This window comes from Atta colombica, unplaced genomic scaffold (genome assembly GCF_001594045.1).
Source record: "Atta colombica isolate Treedump-2 unplaced genomic scaffold, Acol1.0 scaffold137, whole genome shotgun sequence".
Classification (NCBI taxonomy): domain Eukaryota; kingdom Metazoa; phylum Arthropoda; class Insecta; order Hymenoptera; family Formicidae; genus Atta; species Atta colombica.
In genome coordinates, this window is record NW_017259225.1 from 794,287 (window position 1) to 813,102 (window position 18,816).

The following is an 18,816-nucleotide window of genomic DNA, read 5'->3' on the forward strand; positions in this document are numbered from 1 at the left end:
GGAGGAGGAGGAGGAGGAGGTAGTTACACCAGCAGCAGCGGTGGCGGCGGCAACGGCGGCGGTGGCAACGGCGGTGGTACTGCCGGAGGTGGTGGTCCAGGCGCGGCTAACGCCACGGTCAGCGGTGGAGGACCGGCCACCGCCACGGGAAGTGGCAACGTCGCCGCCGGTGCGGTTCCGACCGGCGGCGGTACTTTGTGCCATCCTGGCCTGGGCCAGGTCGGCATCGTCACCGGCTCGATACCTTGCCCGTCCGATTTCCCGGATACTAAGGATATCATCATCGAGGAGCTGTGTCCCGTGTGCGGCGACAAGGTGTCCGGTTATCATTACGGTTTACTCACCTGTGAGTCCTGTAAAGGATTCTTCAAGCGCACCGTCCAGAATAAGAAGGTCTACACGTGCGTCGCTGAGAGGTCCTGTCATATCGACAAGACGCAGCGGAAACGGTGTCCCTACTGCCGCTTTCAGAAGTGCCTCGAAGTCGGCATGAAGCTCGAAGGTGAGTCCTTTTCTACTTATCGAACGATTGTTACCGATTATTACCCAAGTAGTGAACGGTCGAATAACGAAACAATTCGAACAATTCGAAGGTAATTTCGTTTTTAAAAACTTCCCCTGACGTTCTTTCTATCACTGCCTGTGAGGGAATAGAATGTCAACAAATATTTTGTTTACATTCACTGTTTGTTCCTTTACTTGGCATATATTTATTTTCCAGTATGGAAATGTGAACTGATAAAGAGATAATTTTCAATAAATTAAAAGAAATTTCCATATTAAAAATATGTGACAATTATGTTATAATGAGATTATAATGACAGAGAGAAACAAACAACAGTGATCGAACGAGAAGCAGTTGAATAAAATCATTTGTATAAGTACTTTCATCAAGAACAGATACGCGAAGCATATCTGCGCATTTTTAGCGTTTTATGTTGCTAATATGCTGTTTATGTAGTGGTAAACGTTATTCGATACCATTCACAATATATAATTTGAGAAATTGTCTGTGATAATTCTGTATTGTGGTGTCATTGAAAAACGACTTCCGAGAAAGCACGAAAGAAAGAAAACATATTTTTTTTCGAGTTGCGACATCTTTTTATGTAGTGTTTTTAATAGAAAAAGATGTTGAACAAAAGAAGTTTACCAAAGTATTTACGTATCTAATCAATAAAACTAGATTCTTGGAAAGCAGTAAAAAAAAATATTCGGGCCAAATAACGAGCATTTAAAGATGCATCAACATAATGAATTTATTCTTGAAAGAGAATAATAACATATGTTTCTACTATATTGAGTCTTAATCAGTCGAAAGCGGAAGGAATTATATCATCGCGTAAGAAATCAAAAATAAAAATAAAATCAATAAAAAGGAAAATGAATAAATATACAACATAAAATTAAATCGCGTGATAAAGTAAAAATAAATCTCCGTCTCTTATCAGGTAAATAAAGCAAAATAGCGAACGGTAGTTAATTAAAGCAAAATTGGTATAATGCCAACATATATTTAGATGTAAACAAAAAGTTTCTCAAAATTAAACCAATTCATTAAATCAAGAAACGAATATAAATTCGTAACTCGTTATATAGATCATACCTCGCGAGAGGATTTTATCAATGGTTGTCTGTAAAAACATTGTTTTATGTGCATATGTAAAGTTAAAGAAAATCTAAATTGAATTCGATTGGATACACTCAGTGCTTACTGATAAATATTAAAACACAAATTGAGGTAAAGATGTGCGTTTATATAAATCTAGAAATCGGTTAATTCGTGAAATTCTCAATACATTCTATTATTATATATACTGTTACATAAAATATGTATTTTACAATTCAAAGTATTTACATTTTACTTTTACATTTAGATTAAATCAGTGCACATCGATTTTAACTTTAGCTACACATTGTGGTCCCGGAAACCTCAATCCAATTTGCTAAATCGATTTTTCGTGTTTCTCAACTTTTCTTTTTCCTTGAATTTTCTGTACATCTCGAAGCTTTTTAATTCTATCGATTTTTACACAAGGACTTATTCCTTAATCAATTTTCCATCGATTGAAAAAAAAAAATTAATTGAAACATGCCCATTTTTACGGAAAGTTACGATAATAAATTTGGAAGAAATCCCGGGTATCTGAGTGTGTACATCAACTGTACTATCAAGAGTAAAAAAAAAATGTGTATAACTAAGGTGTATAACTAGGGTTAGTGCACTAATGCATCGAATGAAAATTATTATAAAGTCGGTGAAATAGAATACTTCACATCTAAAAAAATGCGATAAAATTAATTCCAATCAATAAATTGTACGATGAAGGTTATCGGCTGAATCGCGATATTTGATAACAGTGTAACATTAATGTGCCTTACATATAAGGCTGATAACAAGCTAATAATACGCGCAACCAAATGCACTTCGATAAATGTTATTGAATCGTACCTCTTAAAAGTTGTTGTAAAATCTGAATGTTTCATTCTAGAAAAAAATGTTAAATGTAAATGTATATCTCTACACGTATTCATACATCATATCCACGCCTGTATGCCTCTGTATACGAATAGTTTTATACTGGACACGCGAACGTATTTTTTTCATTGTTATAAAAAGAATCTATGCATATCTAATTCCACGAGTACGTAATCGCGCATAATGTATCGTATCGTGCGCGTCATGTTATTTTAATAATTTCTCGTTTTACTTTCACCAAACGAAAGCGACGTTTTTCCTCCAATAACGGTTCGGTGTCATCGGCGTTATTATCATGTTTTATCTCCTGTCGAATATCTCCGTGCGTGCGTTCGTACCACTAACCGCACGTCAAAAGCCGTTTACGCGCGTGTTCAGTTATCGTCGTCGTCGACTCGGTTCTCATCAGCGCAACGCTCGGGCGTTTTCGCACTACGCTCATACGAACTTAACCTTATTACATACCGTGGAAGCGATTAACTCAAGTCTCACCGCGTGCTCCCTTTCGCCGTTTTAAAGCTCGGGAATGCGCGCTTGACGGCAAGCGATGGCATCGTACCGCTTATAGCCGCGAATCGATCGCGCGCACCTCTTCCTCGCGATATTCGAGTTGGAGCGGAGAAACGGTCGTTACTACACGCTGGACAAACGAAATTACGTCACGGCGCAGCACTAGTAACACAATTACGCGCCATTATCTATATGCTTACATTCGACCCCATTATAACTCTTGCGTCTATAATTTGTTTCTAATTAGTAGACTTTATCAACTTCGGTAGCTAGATATATGTATCTTGCACTAAAAAATATTAAATTTTAATAAGTTTGTTTATTTCCAAGTAAATATTTACTAAATATGTACATCTATTTGTAGAGTCCGACCGAAACTAAAAATAAATATTCAGTTGTCGCTCAATTTCGGCCGAAAACGAATTGATTTTCAAAAATCATGACAAATTTATGTACTCTTTAAAAAACAAAATTTTATTAAAATATCTAACTATAATAATATAATAATATTGCATCCTCAATTTTTCAAGAAATTAAATTACAGTTATTATTAGGATCACATCAAAGTTTTTTGTATTCAAGTTGTCTAAAGCGTCAACGAATTAATAATGAAAATCAAACAGTTGTTTTTTAAACGTTTATCGACGCGTTGCAATTTCGGCCAAAATCGAAATCAAACCGAAACCCTGATTTTTGAATCCTAAAAATCGATCGGACTCTATTTTGATATAGAAACTATTAATTTGATTTAACTTAATTTTTTTAAAATAAATATTTATTTACTGTAAGTTTTATATTTACTTAGCACATATACAAAAAAAATGTGTATTAAAATTTCTCTTCAGTGAACATATAAATTATGCCGTAATAATTTATTCCACGAAAAGAAATATTTTTATTGAGACTTCCCTTCGTTACTAAATTTATAGTAACCTCTGACGCGAAAATTACTTGATAATTGCTTTGTTTCTAATTATATCTTAATTCAAGATTAATTTATTAATATAGAATCTGTTACACACACACACACACACACACACACACACACACACACACACACATACACACACGATGCGCGCAATACGTGTAATGAAATTAAATTGAATCGAGTTATAAACAGGCTAGTCCGATCGATGCTCCAATTTCGGCGCTTTCTGCCGCTCGCGATTGCGTCGCTTTCGTCAAGACATGGAATTGAGACAAGACAGAAATGCCGCGAAGCAGAGTTTGGTCGTAGCATTTAATGCAATCCGAGTAACTGGGTCTAGGCCCTCAAGGCCCAACGATTAAGCGAATCTCGAAACAGCATCTGTTGCAATTGCCGTCTTTGCACACCGTTTTCCATGGCGCGTTCCTACGATGGTAAACGGGGGAGATTGCCTAACGCGGAAAGTTTCCAGAGTGCTTGCGAGTGTTTACGAAAGGAAGTGGGGTTTCTTTTACCTATCTACATTGCATCTTTTATTAAGTTTACAAAAGAAAAGGAAAAAAAAAAATTCGTGCCGATGAAAATCGCACGAAAAATCCGCGCTTGCGGAGAAATAAGAACAGCAAGGTCTAAAACACCTATCTATGAAAAGTAATTAAGCTGAATTATAAAACAAAAAAGAAATCGGGGATGGAGGGAAGCAGTAGGAGGTATATCGATAAAATTGTGGATTCGATAATTCATGAAGTGTATATCATTCATGCTCGTTTTTATAATACTAATGTTTAATTTTGATTTTGATTCAATTAACTTTTTTTTTTCTCTGATTATAAGAGCTAGAAAAAGATGAAGAGTAAAAGATTGAATTGAAATTAAAGTCAATCTATATTGATGGAAATGGGAACATAAGTGATAATATTTGTTGTAATCATGGCTGGACGCTGCCATTTCGCCGCTGTAAAATATAAGGAGCAGAGAGTAATGTCTTTATTGTCTTTTTCTTCTGCGTCGTTTTGTCGCTAGCTATGACGTTTTCACGTCACACTTCACTTTCGCGTTGTTTGCCTCGGCGTTAACAAATTATTCCTACTCATCATCGAAAGCGGCTCTTGGATTAATCATCGCGATTTTGAATAATGCCCGAGCGTACTTTCTCGTATAATTTACAATGAAATCGTGGCTTGATTCGTTCGGCGATTTGTCTGCCGCTTTATACGAAAGAAAGAAATGTGACGAGGCGCGAAAAGAACTGGCGTGTACACTTGTGGTAATCGCGCGATAACACCTGTCAAAGATCCGTGGTAAACTCGCCGTTTTCAACGATGCATGAATATAAGGCTCGTTCGAGCTTTGTAAAGCGATTTAAAAACTATTTCACTAGCAATAAGCCCGTCAAACGAGGTGCTTGTGAAGTGATTTCCAGAGGTCGTTAAAAGAAATATTCATAAATTGTAATGTTACTTATAATAATTTATGTTATTATCTATCCATTAATTGATTGATAATAATTTATTTAATATTCTTGAAAATTATTTAGCTCGATAACGTATGACCTCAGAATTTTTTCTAAGTAATCATATCTTAGCAAAAAAACCTAATAATAAAATCTAGTAATAAAGATTTATCAGCGCATTAATATAAAATTATCAAATATGCAATTCTTAGTCAATAAATGATAAAAAAGTTAAATGCTTCCTATTTCTATTCTGCATTATTCAGAATGGAATAAATTAAAAAATTGTCCATATTTAATTAAATTTGATAATTTGATATAATAGAATTTTTAATCTTCATGAAAATTATATTTAATTGTATGTGACGGATTTACAATTGGTGATATATTTACAGCTTTTTCTTGTTGAATATTCTTATATATAAATATAGCAAGGATGAAATTCTTTGGTCCCGATATTCAACGTGTCGCGAAACATAGCGCGGTTTTGCGCAATTTACAAGCAACGCCGCCTTATATATGCGCATATCAACGCTCAGGTTTCGCAGGTGCGAACAATTTGCCCAACGGTTAAGTAAATAAGCTTATCTATTTTTATACTGATGAACAATGCTGCTTTATTTTTTGTTAGATAGTTCACATAGATATCCGCATGCTGCAAATTCTATGATTTGCATCTGAAAACGTAAACTTTTTAGATTTTTTTCTAAATCGACGAATAATTTTTGCTGATTACACAAAAGAAAATCCGAAAGGAACATTACGATATTTATTATAATATAATGCTTAGTGTTTCGATGAAAAAATTCATTGAACCGAATATATCCCATGTATACGTATGTATGCACAGCTAATATTATGATAAGACTTAGCTTAACGCGGCAAAGCGGTCGTAGGCTCTTCTTATCAAAATTACATTCAAATAGCAACGACGTAAAGAAAAAGTTACGCTTTTGACAGAGCGAGTGCGACTTGTGCGAAATGTGTTGTTTTACATTAACGTTAGGTATATACAATATTTTATGCGATAAAACATCAAATCAAAGAAGCGTTAAATTTTAGGAAAATGAGATTTTGCAATTTATCGAATATTTCAACGGAATATATAATGATATAGTATCTATAATGATACAATACGACATAAGATAATAGGATAATGACAGAAATAATAGGAATAAAATTATTGTAAAGTCGTCCCCATGTTTCTTCCTTGATCAATTACTCAAAATAATTCTCTCTCTCTCTCTCTCTCTCTCTCTCTCTCTCTCTCTCTCATAATGAATTTCGTCGATCGTTTCTGTCAACGATAGGGGAGACGGGGTTGATTGTCAAAATACTTATAACTCAAACAGGATATGGTAGAAAAATTTCTCTTTTTTATTATAGATTGCTGATATAATATTAATTTGTCGTGTAAAATGATTTGCACCACAAGCATTGTATATATTATTTATAACGATTTTTAAGAAAATGAAGTTGGTAAGTAAATTTTTCTTATCACCTATTGTGTTATCTAATAAATCTTTGCCATTATTAATCGCGATATCTCTATATTCATAGAAAATGACATGTCTTAGAAGATCTTTGCTACAATTAATTAATCATTATCCTGACAAAGTTTGTGAATATAATCTCTTTTATTAAAAATGGCTACGTAGGGTAGATTGAATGAGACGAGATTAGGTGATAATTAATTTTAATATCTTTAGAGAACACATTTTTAGAGAATTTACTTACAAATATATTATATTTTGTCTAGATATATAAATTTTTCATTTTTCATATAGAAACTATGGTATAAAAACAAATTACATATTTTATGATTAAAATAACTATTTTATTTGTATTAATACTATAATTACTATCATTTCTCAAAATATAGAACTGATATTAAAATAAAAATTGTATTTTTTATGTGTTGTAACAAATATGCTACTGCCAATCCTAGGATGAATGACAATCAATCCAGAACAGGATTAGTCACAATTTCGCAATTTCATAAAATTAAATAATTTATTTTTACGATATGATGACTTCACGAATAATATTTTTTTTAATATCTAAAGGATGTAGGTATATTATAACGTATATAATATTTCAAAATCAAGCATCCGCACTTTTTTTTAAAAGTCACTAATCAGAAACTGTGACAACCAGTCCCGATATCCTCTATGTTTAGCATTACAATTTACTAGTTTTCTTATTATCGGAATAATTTCGGTATAATGATTCATTTAACACGATAATAACTAATAAGTTTATGAATATACGTCGATATGCGGAAGAGAAGTGTCGTAGTCAAGTATGCACGTCAAAAAATTACGCCGTTTTTGTCGAAGGGAGTCTTAAAAGTGGGATAATATTTCACGACCGTCGTTTGCAGCCACAAGAACGCCTTCCGTAGGTATCCGTATGACGTGTGCAACACGTTAGAGTAAAACTCGTTAATTCTTTAGCAACATAATAAGCATATATGTATATGTATATATGTTTAAAATGTGCGTTACATGTAATACATTTATCTTGGATCGATAAAGGACGAAAAAACTAATTGCCGTTAGCGATTCAGCAAAAAAATTTTCTTCTCGAATCTCAGTCACCGAGTTCATCTCTTGCGACAAATGTTATTGCGAAGAGTTATTGCGTTATCTACACACCGCGCTAGAATGAGAGCCCCTCGAGCACGAATGTAGACTCTCTTTGTTTACGATTGGCTGTCGCGTGTAAAGAGAACCCCGTCGTAGTCGGCAACTACGAATGCACGTGCATGTCGGGACATGGCCGGGAACATGTTGCGATTTCGCTCGGTGGCAACAATTTTATTCCCCGGTTCGTACTAACGTGTCTATATATAGAAGACGAGGAGGTCGAACTTCCTTAGACTCGACGTGTGTCCATGGGAACTTTTTAACCTTGTGCCGACTCTCAATACAAAAAAAGAATTTAAATGTAGTATTGAGAGAGACGTTTGATTAGATTTTGAATATACAATAAGTTTCCTTTCTTCTCAATTTCGAGAAAAGTACGCTTTAACTGTTATGTACATAGTTAGTTTAACATATCCTTCGTTGCAACAAGTGTTACGTTTTTACTTTTACTATTGTTTTCATATTATATACTTCAACTTTTCTTAATCGGTTCATTACATTGCACGAAAATACACACACACACACACACACACACACACACACACACACACACACACACACACACACACACACACACACACAGAGAGGATGTATCTTAAACTCCCATTCATATAGCTCTAATAAAAAAACTGAATGGAAAAGTTCTCTACTATTTTGCAATTTTCGCAATATTTTTTTTTTAGTAACCCAATGAATAACATGTCTAAAATCGATGTATAAGATAACTTTAAGATACTTTTAAAGAGTTTTTTAAGAAACAACTTCAAAATATTTTACAAAAAACACTGAAAGATATCTTATAATTGTCTTATATTAGATAGAAAAAGTTCATAGCGGTTTTTTAATGCCATCTAATGGGAAAAACGCCACGCTCTTTTTCTCACCTAATACATCGAGTTTTATTTATTTATTCAGTAATCTTTAGAAATTAATATCTCGTTAATTATTGCGAAAATTGCATGATAAATTCAGTTTTTTTTATTAAGAATAGCACTGTATCATTAGTGGGCATTATTTAAAATATACCCTGTATATACATCAGAGTGAATAAAAAACTGAACCGGTAAAATCTCGAAAATAAAGCATTTTTGGAAAAAATGATTCAAATGAAAGTTGTAGATTTTAAAAAGATCTATTTACTGCTCGCTTCTTTTGATCTTGGATGGTTGTTAAAGTAAGATTTTTTTTTTTACGAAAATCCTCTTTGTTCATTGCATAATCTTGTAATTTTTTAGAAAAAGAAAAGAAATAGAAACTATAACAAGATGTTTTTTTTATTAATTAATTTTTCGAATTATGAGGCTTGAAGGTGATATCACCGGCGTTATCCAAGGTATCCGATTGACAATTAAAATCTCTTGAATTTAGGATTAAGAATATTCGAGATTGTTCCTCTTACTTTCATTTTTAAAAATGAATTTTTAGTGTAAAATTGAAATATGAGGAACACTCTCCAATGATCTTGATCTTAACAAATGTTAGAGCATGATCCTGAAGAACATTCAAGAGGTTTTAGCCGTCGGTCGTAACATCTCTCTCTAATACTAATGCCTATGATACCTATTGTAACCTTCAAGCTTCATAACTCAGAAAGTGACTTAATGAAAATGAACTTTATTATAGTATTTTGAAAAGCTCTTGACATCAGCTATTAGATTATGAAATAAAAAATAGGATGTAGTTTAAAAAAATCGATATGACCTTGACCTGACCTTGGCGACCTTATCCAAGGTCAACTAGATGTAATCAGTAAATAGATTTTTTAAATTCTACAACTTCTGTTTGAACTATTTTTTCCACAAATGTTTTGTTTTTGAGATATTTTATCGATTCAAGACTTCTATTCACTACATGTATGTATGTTCGCAAAGTCCAAATGCTGGATCGTCCCTGCGGATCTGAATCGAAAGTGTTACATTTATAAAGATGCTTGCAACACGGTACCTCCTAAATTTTAATGAAACACGGCAAGTTCTTTCTAGAACAAACACATTAAATAATTTGGATGTTGTTGTTTTATGCTAACATTTCAGTTTTGAAATTGAAATTGCATTAAGAAAAAGATACTTAAAAAAGTTAATTTCAGAAATATATTTCGCTGAAGTAAATCTTTATTTAAATACAGCGAAATAAAATTTTATTTCTTACAAGTAAGCCATCTATTTTTTTATAATTAATGATATGAGATATGTTTCACAGAATGAGAAATATTTCATCATTACGATTAAATTTTTTTCAAAACTAATAAAAGAAATCGTAAAATTTTTTTCGCAATATTTTGATATTTTTCTCTCAGTATGTAAAGTTTCCTAGTCTGTAATAAAGTTTAAATTACGATGAAAATATTTCAAAATTGTTATCATATCTTGATGCAATATCTTTGTTGAGGACATATTCGTTTTCAAATTTAACCTACATAGAAATAACGAAACAAAATTATTTTCTTCTATTTTATAAATCTAACATGATTGTCAAAAATGTATATAAATATTCCTTATAACTTGAGACTCTAGGTATTTCAAAGTGTTCTCAATATTTTTTTGTAAAACATCGGTAAACTCTTGTCAGAAATAAATATTACAATAATAAATAATAATTGATATTTGGGGTTAAGGTGTCACAATGTACCAAACCATTCTTTTTTGATATATTAGCTTCAATTTCTAGAAAAAAGGAAGACTCCATTCGGATTTTGTTTTTACGTACTATAAACAAAAATATTTATCTTGTCAGCGTTCTTATTAAAATTTAGGCTCATAATCACTCACCTCGCGTTCCCCATTCTTGCTAATATTTACGGATGAAAGCCTTTCAACTGAATTCGATAATTTCTATCAGACTGCCGAAATATATTTTCTCTCTCTGACGCGGAAAAATTAGAAATGATGAATGTTCTTTTAAAGAAAATAAAGTATTAGTGAATATTTAAAAAGTACTTGCTAAACGTTTTTTCTTTTTTACAAATTGACCTGATAAAGGCAGATCTATGAAAGGTGAAAAAGTGTCAGGATTTGACTTTTGTGCTTGATTGTGAAATAATACTATTTCCGGATTATAAATCTCTGGCCATCCATTATTCGAACTTTACAATTGAAACCCTGTTTCGTAAACAAGGACATCTTTTATTAGGATATTCTTTCTTCAATTATTTCAAAATAGTGAAAATTTGTTTCACTTTGTCGCTTTTATACAGGCATTTTGAAAAACGTCTTGGGTGGTTTGGAAGAATTATTATTTTTTTTAATCACAAAGTTTCAAAATTCTTAGTTTATACATCGTGTTTCTCTTCTTCTACGTAGAGACAAAATTTCTGTTAAAATTCTACCTATTTATAGAATTTTTCATCTACCAATAAAATTGGGGATCTAAAGCGCTTGGACAAAATTACGCACGCTCTGTTAATTTTTTTTGTCACGGAGGTATCGCGTTTCACAAATACAAGGCATTTTGAAAGCGGTCCGGTCTTGATGAATGTTAATAAGTACGGAGGGTTAAAGAAACGAGCTCGTGTCTTGCCTCGTCATTACAATGCGCTTATTCGTGACGAGCGCCTGGAAGGAAAAGCGTTGTCGTTGTCGTCGCCGCTAATTTCGCATCAGATGGAATCCGCACATAGGTGCACCGGCCTTTTATTTATAACCGCGCGAATCTCGCACCTCACACCTCGCAACAGAACGATCGGTCGCTCGCTCGCGGCGCATCGAAACCAGTTTGGAGAATACAAAAACGGTTCTTTTTCATCACCGAACTGCGAGTATCTTCTACATTTCTGTGTTCAAGGCCGTACAACCATTCACGTTCAAGGTCGCCTCAACAATGACGTGATTGTACGCGAGTATTTCGCGAGCGGTTACTTTTTTAATTTGTCGAACGTGAGCTTGAACTCCTAGTCAGAAGATTTAGCTTCTTCTACGGAAATATATATACTTTTAAATATAGTCACTTGTGCTTTTCACCTGGATGATTGAGCATCTTCGATTCTCGTACATTACATTCTTACTTTTAATTGTCATTCGTAATAATTGAATTATACATTACTACCAGAAATTTAAAGACTCTAAGAGAAGAAAATTCCTTTCAAGATTTTCTGACTGAAGAAAATTTTGAAATGCATTCCTTATGAGGAATGTAAAATGTTTTTAAATTAAATTATTTTTCTTTTAATATTTTCTTTTTAGTCTCATCTTTCAATAAGAAGAAATATTTTTAATATGTCTCTATTACACATTGTCTTTATAAGTGCAGTTTTCAATTTATCATATGCAGACAAAGTGTGTTGACAATAATCGAAAGATTAATTCTTTGAATGTCAAACATTGAATAGAGAAACTTTTTATGTCTATTCCTGCTCGATCGTTCTTCATTTTATTAAACTTACTTTTGATTGTTATCAGTGGAAAATGATTGTAGAAAAAAACCGAAATGATGTCAAGAGCTAATATTATACCTTTGTACTTTTTTTTGTTACATTTTTTTGTATCTATCACGTGGACGAAATGGTGGACATCATCAAAAATTAGATGATTTGATTAGAGATTGTATTGATTGTAGGATAGACGACGCAAGAACGCAATTTGATTTGGCGATTCGGATCGCAGTTCAGCAACGATCATAGTAGACTCAGCGAGAGTCATAGAGTAATGAAGGTGGCGCAATCCTTTCGCGTGCGACTAGGACAGTAGGGAAAAAACTAGGACGCGAAGCGCGCGCCGAGCGCGTGCGTCTCTTTAATCACGTACCAGAAATATTAGATTGTCATAAAAAAAAAAAGTAGGACAGATTTCGCAAATTCGCGTTGGAGGCATGAATTTTGCACATAAAAAATTGACCGTCGTTTCTGGTTCGTTCGTATCCGGTCCTATACAATTCCTGAGAAACCGGTGCGCCGCCAGGATAAACGGAAATCACGGAGTCCACGGCATGCGCGATGATCGTTTAGAAACTCACGAATTTCATAATTATTGTATTATGTTGCAAGACAAGACGGTGCTTGTGTACCCATTCGTGTCCGTCCGTCTATCTATCCGTTTCGTCCCTCCGCAGTCCGCCCGCTCGTTTAACTCCTACCTCAGTGCAGGCTCGCGCTAAGCTGGTGGGAGAGAAAGGTTAGGTTGAGGCGGGGGATTGTGTAATCCCCTCGTTGAGCGAAGTCTCATCGTCTTCTTTTCTTCGAAGCTTTTACTTCTTTCTCGATTTGCGCGGGCGCTCATGCACGCGCGACCGCTGCGAATTCGCATTCTGCGAAACGCACTGTGGACGGGAGAGTGGGGCGGACCTATTACGTAAGTATTATTTCGTCGCGATAATAGCCGGTCGCGTATAAGCGTGTCGTTAATTGAAATGCCTGATGTCCGGGGGACAGGTGCGCGCATGCGTTATCGCGTTTGCGTCGCGGCCGCGTTTCGAATTTCTGTTCGACTGCGCCGAGTTCACTCGATTTCACGCCTCCGCATCACACTCTGAACTTTGCAGTGCCTACATTTCTTTCTTAAGCGACAATACTGTACAAATATACAGATTACAATCTAAATAATCTCGTTTATTCTTTTCTCTCCTTCATCTAAACTTTTAGCAAATTTGATTGGATTAAATTAACTTACATTATCTTACATCCGCACCGGTGCATGTTAGAGCCGTTACACGAATTAATATAAAGATATTTGTTTAATAGAAATTCATGGAAAAATTGAATAAATTCTAATAAATATTTGTTTGAATAATACCAACTCAATAATTGTTAAAAATATATACATATAGGTACATTTTTATTTGATACAAGAACCATTAATTTAATTTAACCATTAATAATTTTTTTATTGAATAAATGTTTATTTATTGTAAGTAAACGTTTAGTTAGTACTATTTATAAATAAATATTTATTTAAATTTATTCACTTCGACGCGCATTTCAAAGAACTACATACGTAGTACATAAATTCACAGAATCATACAAGCATTTAAGAACCAGCTAGACCGTTTAAGACATTGATTTTTATTGTTGTGTTATTAAAAAAATATATGATCCTATAATATATTATATTATTTAATAAATTTAATAAATTTTTCAGTGTACAAAAACTAATTAAATCTCGATATTATCTTTAATTCATTATCTTTATTATATTTGTTTGATAAAATATGTATTTTGTAATTTTAAAAAGTTTATACAATTTACTTTTGTATTTAGAATGGATCGATGGACAACAGCTTTACACACCAAATTAGTACGTCCAATTTGCTATTTATTAGCATAATAATAAGGCCAAATATATCAAATCACATTATACAGAGAAAAAAATTGCTTAGTTAACTAAATTAATTTAGTTCGTCTTTATTTCTTTCATTAAAAAATGTATATACGTATTTCAGTTAAACATATTGTATTGAATTAAATGCATTCACATCACCCATACATTCTCCAACACAATAAATAAGGATGAACTACCATTAATTTAGTCAAACGAACAATTTCTTTTTTCAAGTGTTGGATCATCTCAATTTTCACATATCGATATCCTCTCGTGTTTTTCAGTCATAAAATTAGTATACAAACATGCTCTGACGTATAAGAATTCTTTTGCACTATTGATTTATTGATTACTCTCGATAACGATATAAAAGAACTTTTTAGATCCTAAATATCGGTAAACGTATTTACTCACTCGCCCAATGCAAGCGGCTGTTTTCTTTGTCCGCATGACGAGCAAAGTATTTCCGACGAATCTTTTCCTGAGTATGATTCTTGGTTTTTTTTTTTTCGTGCTTTTCGCGACACTCGCATAGGATGACTTCGCTGATGGATCTGGTCTTTTTAGCTTCTAAACTTCTTGTGGTTTATCTCTTTCCTCCTTTTCTCTCCATATTAGAGAAAAAAAAAAAGAAAGGATGAACCATGCAAGAAGTTCAGCTAAAAAGAACAGGCTTAATGTCGCGTCGCGTCGTAACCGAGTATGTCGCCGTGTCACTCGGAGGGATCCCGAGTCCCGCGATTGGCCCGACCGTGGGCGAGCGCAGTCACGTGGTATCTCGTTAATTTTTATGGGGAGAATCTGACGTCACACGCCGGACCCGTGGACCAGATTCGCCGAGTAGGTTTCCCTTTCTTTTCGATGTGCGCGCGCGCGAGCATTGTACCCTCTCATCCTGGGTTCGGCGTGCTAAACTGTTTATTAATGCGAATCTAGACGCAAACCGGATATAGAACGCATTCTTCGGGAGGTTCGAGCCATCGCGCACCGGCCGCACTCTCGAATCAAGTCGTTTGACGCAAACGACCTACGAATACTTGAATGGACGACATAAATAGGTCCGCGATACTCTGTCACCGATGTTATCTGTTATGTGTACGTAAATAGAGCGAGAGATGAAGCCAATAGAGCGTATACCCATAACAAGATATTGTTTTACTAAGCATTATTGCGCTCCAGTTTAAAAATCTATCCTACCATCGAGATACGTGGATTCGATTATCCGCCATCTTTAAGAAAATCAAGACCGAGCATCACAGCCGAGGAATTACTATTCTTAATTTCGATTAAAGTCTGCTTCTACAAAAATATAATTTTGTTTGTTACTTAATGTTACTATTTGAAATCAACTTTAAATATTTTTTGCGTTATTTTTTTGCGCTAATAAGAATAAAGTGATTTGTATTGTTTATTGCTCTTTGTCTCTTGCTGTAGCTTACATGATATCATTTTTATTTTTCTCTTTTTATGAATAAGAAAAGTTCAATCGTAATTTCTATTAAAGATAATCAATAAACTATTTAGATTTTTTTATAGAACCTAAATTCATGAATTTTTTAAGCAAAAACAAGAGAGGAGATTCGACTAACTGGCCAGTAATTCTGCGAAAATGAAACTTTTCCGGTAGGCGTGCGCTGCGAAGTTGCGTAATAAACGGACTGCGAGAATCGCGTGCGCCGTTTCTCTAATGATCGAGAATCAATGCGATCGAGAGAAATGCGTCTTCTTTGCGCATATTTATTAACTTTGATGATTAGTGAATTAAGCTTCTTTTTTTTTATCGAATTTGTTATGTCTCAATTTTAAATCGGTCATTAAACTCAGACTTTTTTACATTTTCGAACTTATTCTCTTGTAAAAAAAATTAATATAAATGATAATCCGAAAAAAAAATGATAATATAATTGATAATTTTAATATAATCACGTAGAGATTATATATTGCGCACACATCACATAATTTTTTTATTGAATCTTCCTAAATGTTAAACATTCGTAATAAATGCATGTAAATATTTTAGTATTCAATTAGTGTTCGATCTAGGTAAACATGCATGTAAAACTTTGAATAATTCTACAAGAAATGAAATATAGTAGGTTTACAATAATTAAATACACCGAAATAAAATATATTATATTTTAATAAATTATTCATTTGAATAGTGCCAATTAAATATTTATTAAATATAAATGTATTGATTTGATACAAGAATCATTAATTTAACTATCATTTCTTTTTATTTAATAAATATCTATTTATTATAAGTTTTTTTATTGATTAATCTATCTATTTACTGTAGATATTTAATATTCAAATAAATATTCATTAAAATTTAATATATTTTTCTTAGTGGTATTTTTCTTAGGATATATGATTAATCAAGATTTTCAAAGTATTTTTACAGAGACTTTTCTTTAAAGAAATTGAAAAAAATTTGATTGTAATTTTATTAATTACAATAAATTACAATTACTTATGTTTAAATATAAAATATCTCTAGCGAGTGTATATATAGATTTAATGGTGATCATTTTGTTATTATTTAGGTTAATTATCCCAGTATTTATGCGGTAAATAAAAATCTACTCAAATGAATTAAAATTTATGGAATTTTACTTATCGCTCATATTTTACATGTAATCTCATAAACCCTTTCGTCGAACAAACTAATCATTTGATGTTATATGATTTATAGAGAAGGTGTGCGTGTTTTATGGTCACAAGTTATAGGATAAATCAAGGCACAAATTTTGGGCCGGACGATTTTCTTCTCGCTTCGCAGAATTGCGAAAATTTATCAGGCACGATAAATTCGGCACGCAAAAAGAAAAGGAAGACGAAATAGAGATGATAAGTCACGCACAATCGTGTGAAACTTCCGGATTCGTGATACCCGAATGCGATGCGGAGAAACGCGGCATTGATCGCGATAACAATTCTCGTTCGCCTCCCCATGACCGGCAGTTGGAATGTAAATTCCATCAGTGTCATGGTTTGGCCATGCATATTCGCTGCGATCGCGACCGATCGAATCGCATCGCATATCTGTACGTTAAGGTCCGCCGCCCACGCGAATCGTTACCACCCACTCGATGGCCACCGGGAATCACCATTGATTCCCGTACATTATATCGCACTTTTAACCCTTCGAGCAGTGCTTAGAAAGACGTAGAATTAAAATTAAAATTAAAATTATTAACAGATTGATTGTGTTTAAATGTCCGAACGTTTCGGCGTATAATCACATCTGAGATAAATTACATTCATAAACCAAAAATATTATATTATTCGAAACATCTAACTTTGACCGATCCTTGGCGCTCTCTACCTTTATGTTGAAAATTAAAATTCTTGCATAAAATAATAGGAAAATGCTAATTGGAATAATTAAAATTTCATTTATTTTGTTTGTGATTGTATGAAGAAAATTTCCTGGAATTCGTTAAAGGAGATAATACTTTTAAAATGTATTTGTCTGGTTTGTTTATCTCTCTTTTTCATTTTACGCCCGCATAATGCTTGCTAGTTTGCATATCTCTGGTGCAACGAAGTGCACTATTCAATTGATGCAATATATTTTTGATACTTTCTACTATATCGATTTGTAACTGATTGCTGTTTTGAATTATTATATGTGGGAAGCGTTCGAATTTTTGTGAACATTAAAATTCCTTTGTTTTTATTAATAATTTACAAGTTTCTACAATTCTACGATCTAGGATTTACGATTCTAGGATTTACTAATCTAAAATAATAGAAATGACAAAACGGAATCTCTAAAAATGTATATAAATTGTAAATGTATGTAAATCAAGTACAACATTTTACGAGATAATTGTGATTTGTAGCACTTTATTTTTGATCCAAGATGAGGCAAAGTGCAAATGCAATATTTCTTTGGGACACAATGGCTATGATGGCTGTCGTGTCTGAAAGTGAGAACGTTTCAGAAGGTTGAAAGGGAAACAAGACAACGTTGCACGCACGTGCGCTAGCGTGATCCGCGTGCTAAGCCACGCGTGCGAGGCACATTGCTTTGCCAATACGATCTGCGAATTGGGTTATTTCGAAAGTGTGTAAACATTCGAGCATAAACAGTATGAAAGAACATTGTAATACCAATATAACAATCGCTAATGTTAATATTGTAACGATTGCAATTTCGATAATTTTGTTTCATTGTTATGATTTGTTAATGCTTTGCAATAGTTTGTTTTATTAATTATAAGTTGCTTAATTTCGCCAACATGAGCTACTTAAGCTCATGTGTTGTACTACTTTAGCTTTGCGAAATTAATAATGAAGCAATAATTAAGAGAATACAAAGCTAATACAAAGAAATGTTAGTAATTTTCTTCTAAATAAGATTAGATAAAATATGTCACATCTAGAGTTTTAATAAAGATTTGTTACAATTGCTATAAATGTAATGTATATAAATTCATGTTATATTAAAGTACGTTTTTAAACTTTATTTTTTATATATATGTGTGTGTGTGTGTGTGTGTGTGTGTGTGTGTGTGTGTGTGTGTGTGTGTGTGTGTGTGTGT

The 18,816-nt window shown here is 33.3% G+C and overlaps 1 protein-coding gene across 1 annotated transcript in view; it reads left to right on the forward strand.

Annotated features, from left to right (window-relative positions):
- Positions 1-18,816, forward strand: part of LOC108684629 (nuclear hormone receptor FTZ-F1) — a 29,578-nt gene that overhangs the window by 832 nt on the left and 9,930 nt on the right. The window contains exon 2 of the mRNA XM_018189050.1: positions 5-502. Within this exon, the coding sequence (XP_018044539.1) occupies positions 5-502 (498 nt within the window). The remainder of the gene's footprint in view (positions 1-4; positions 503-18,816) is intronic.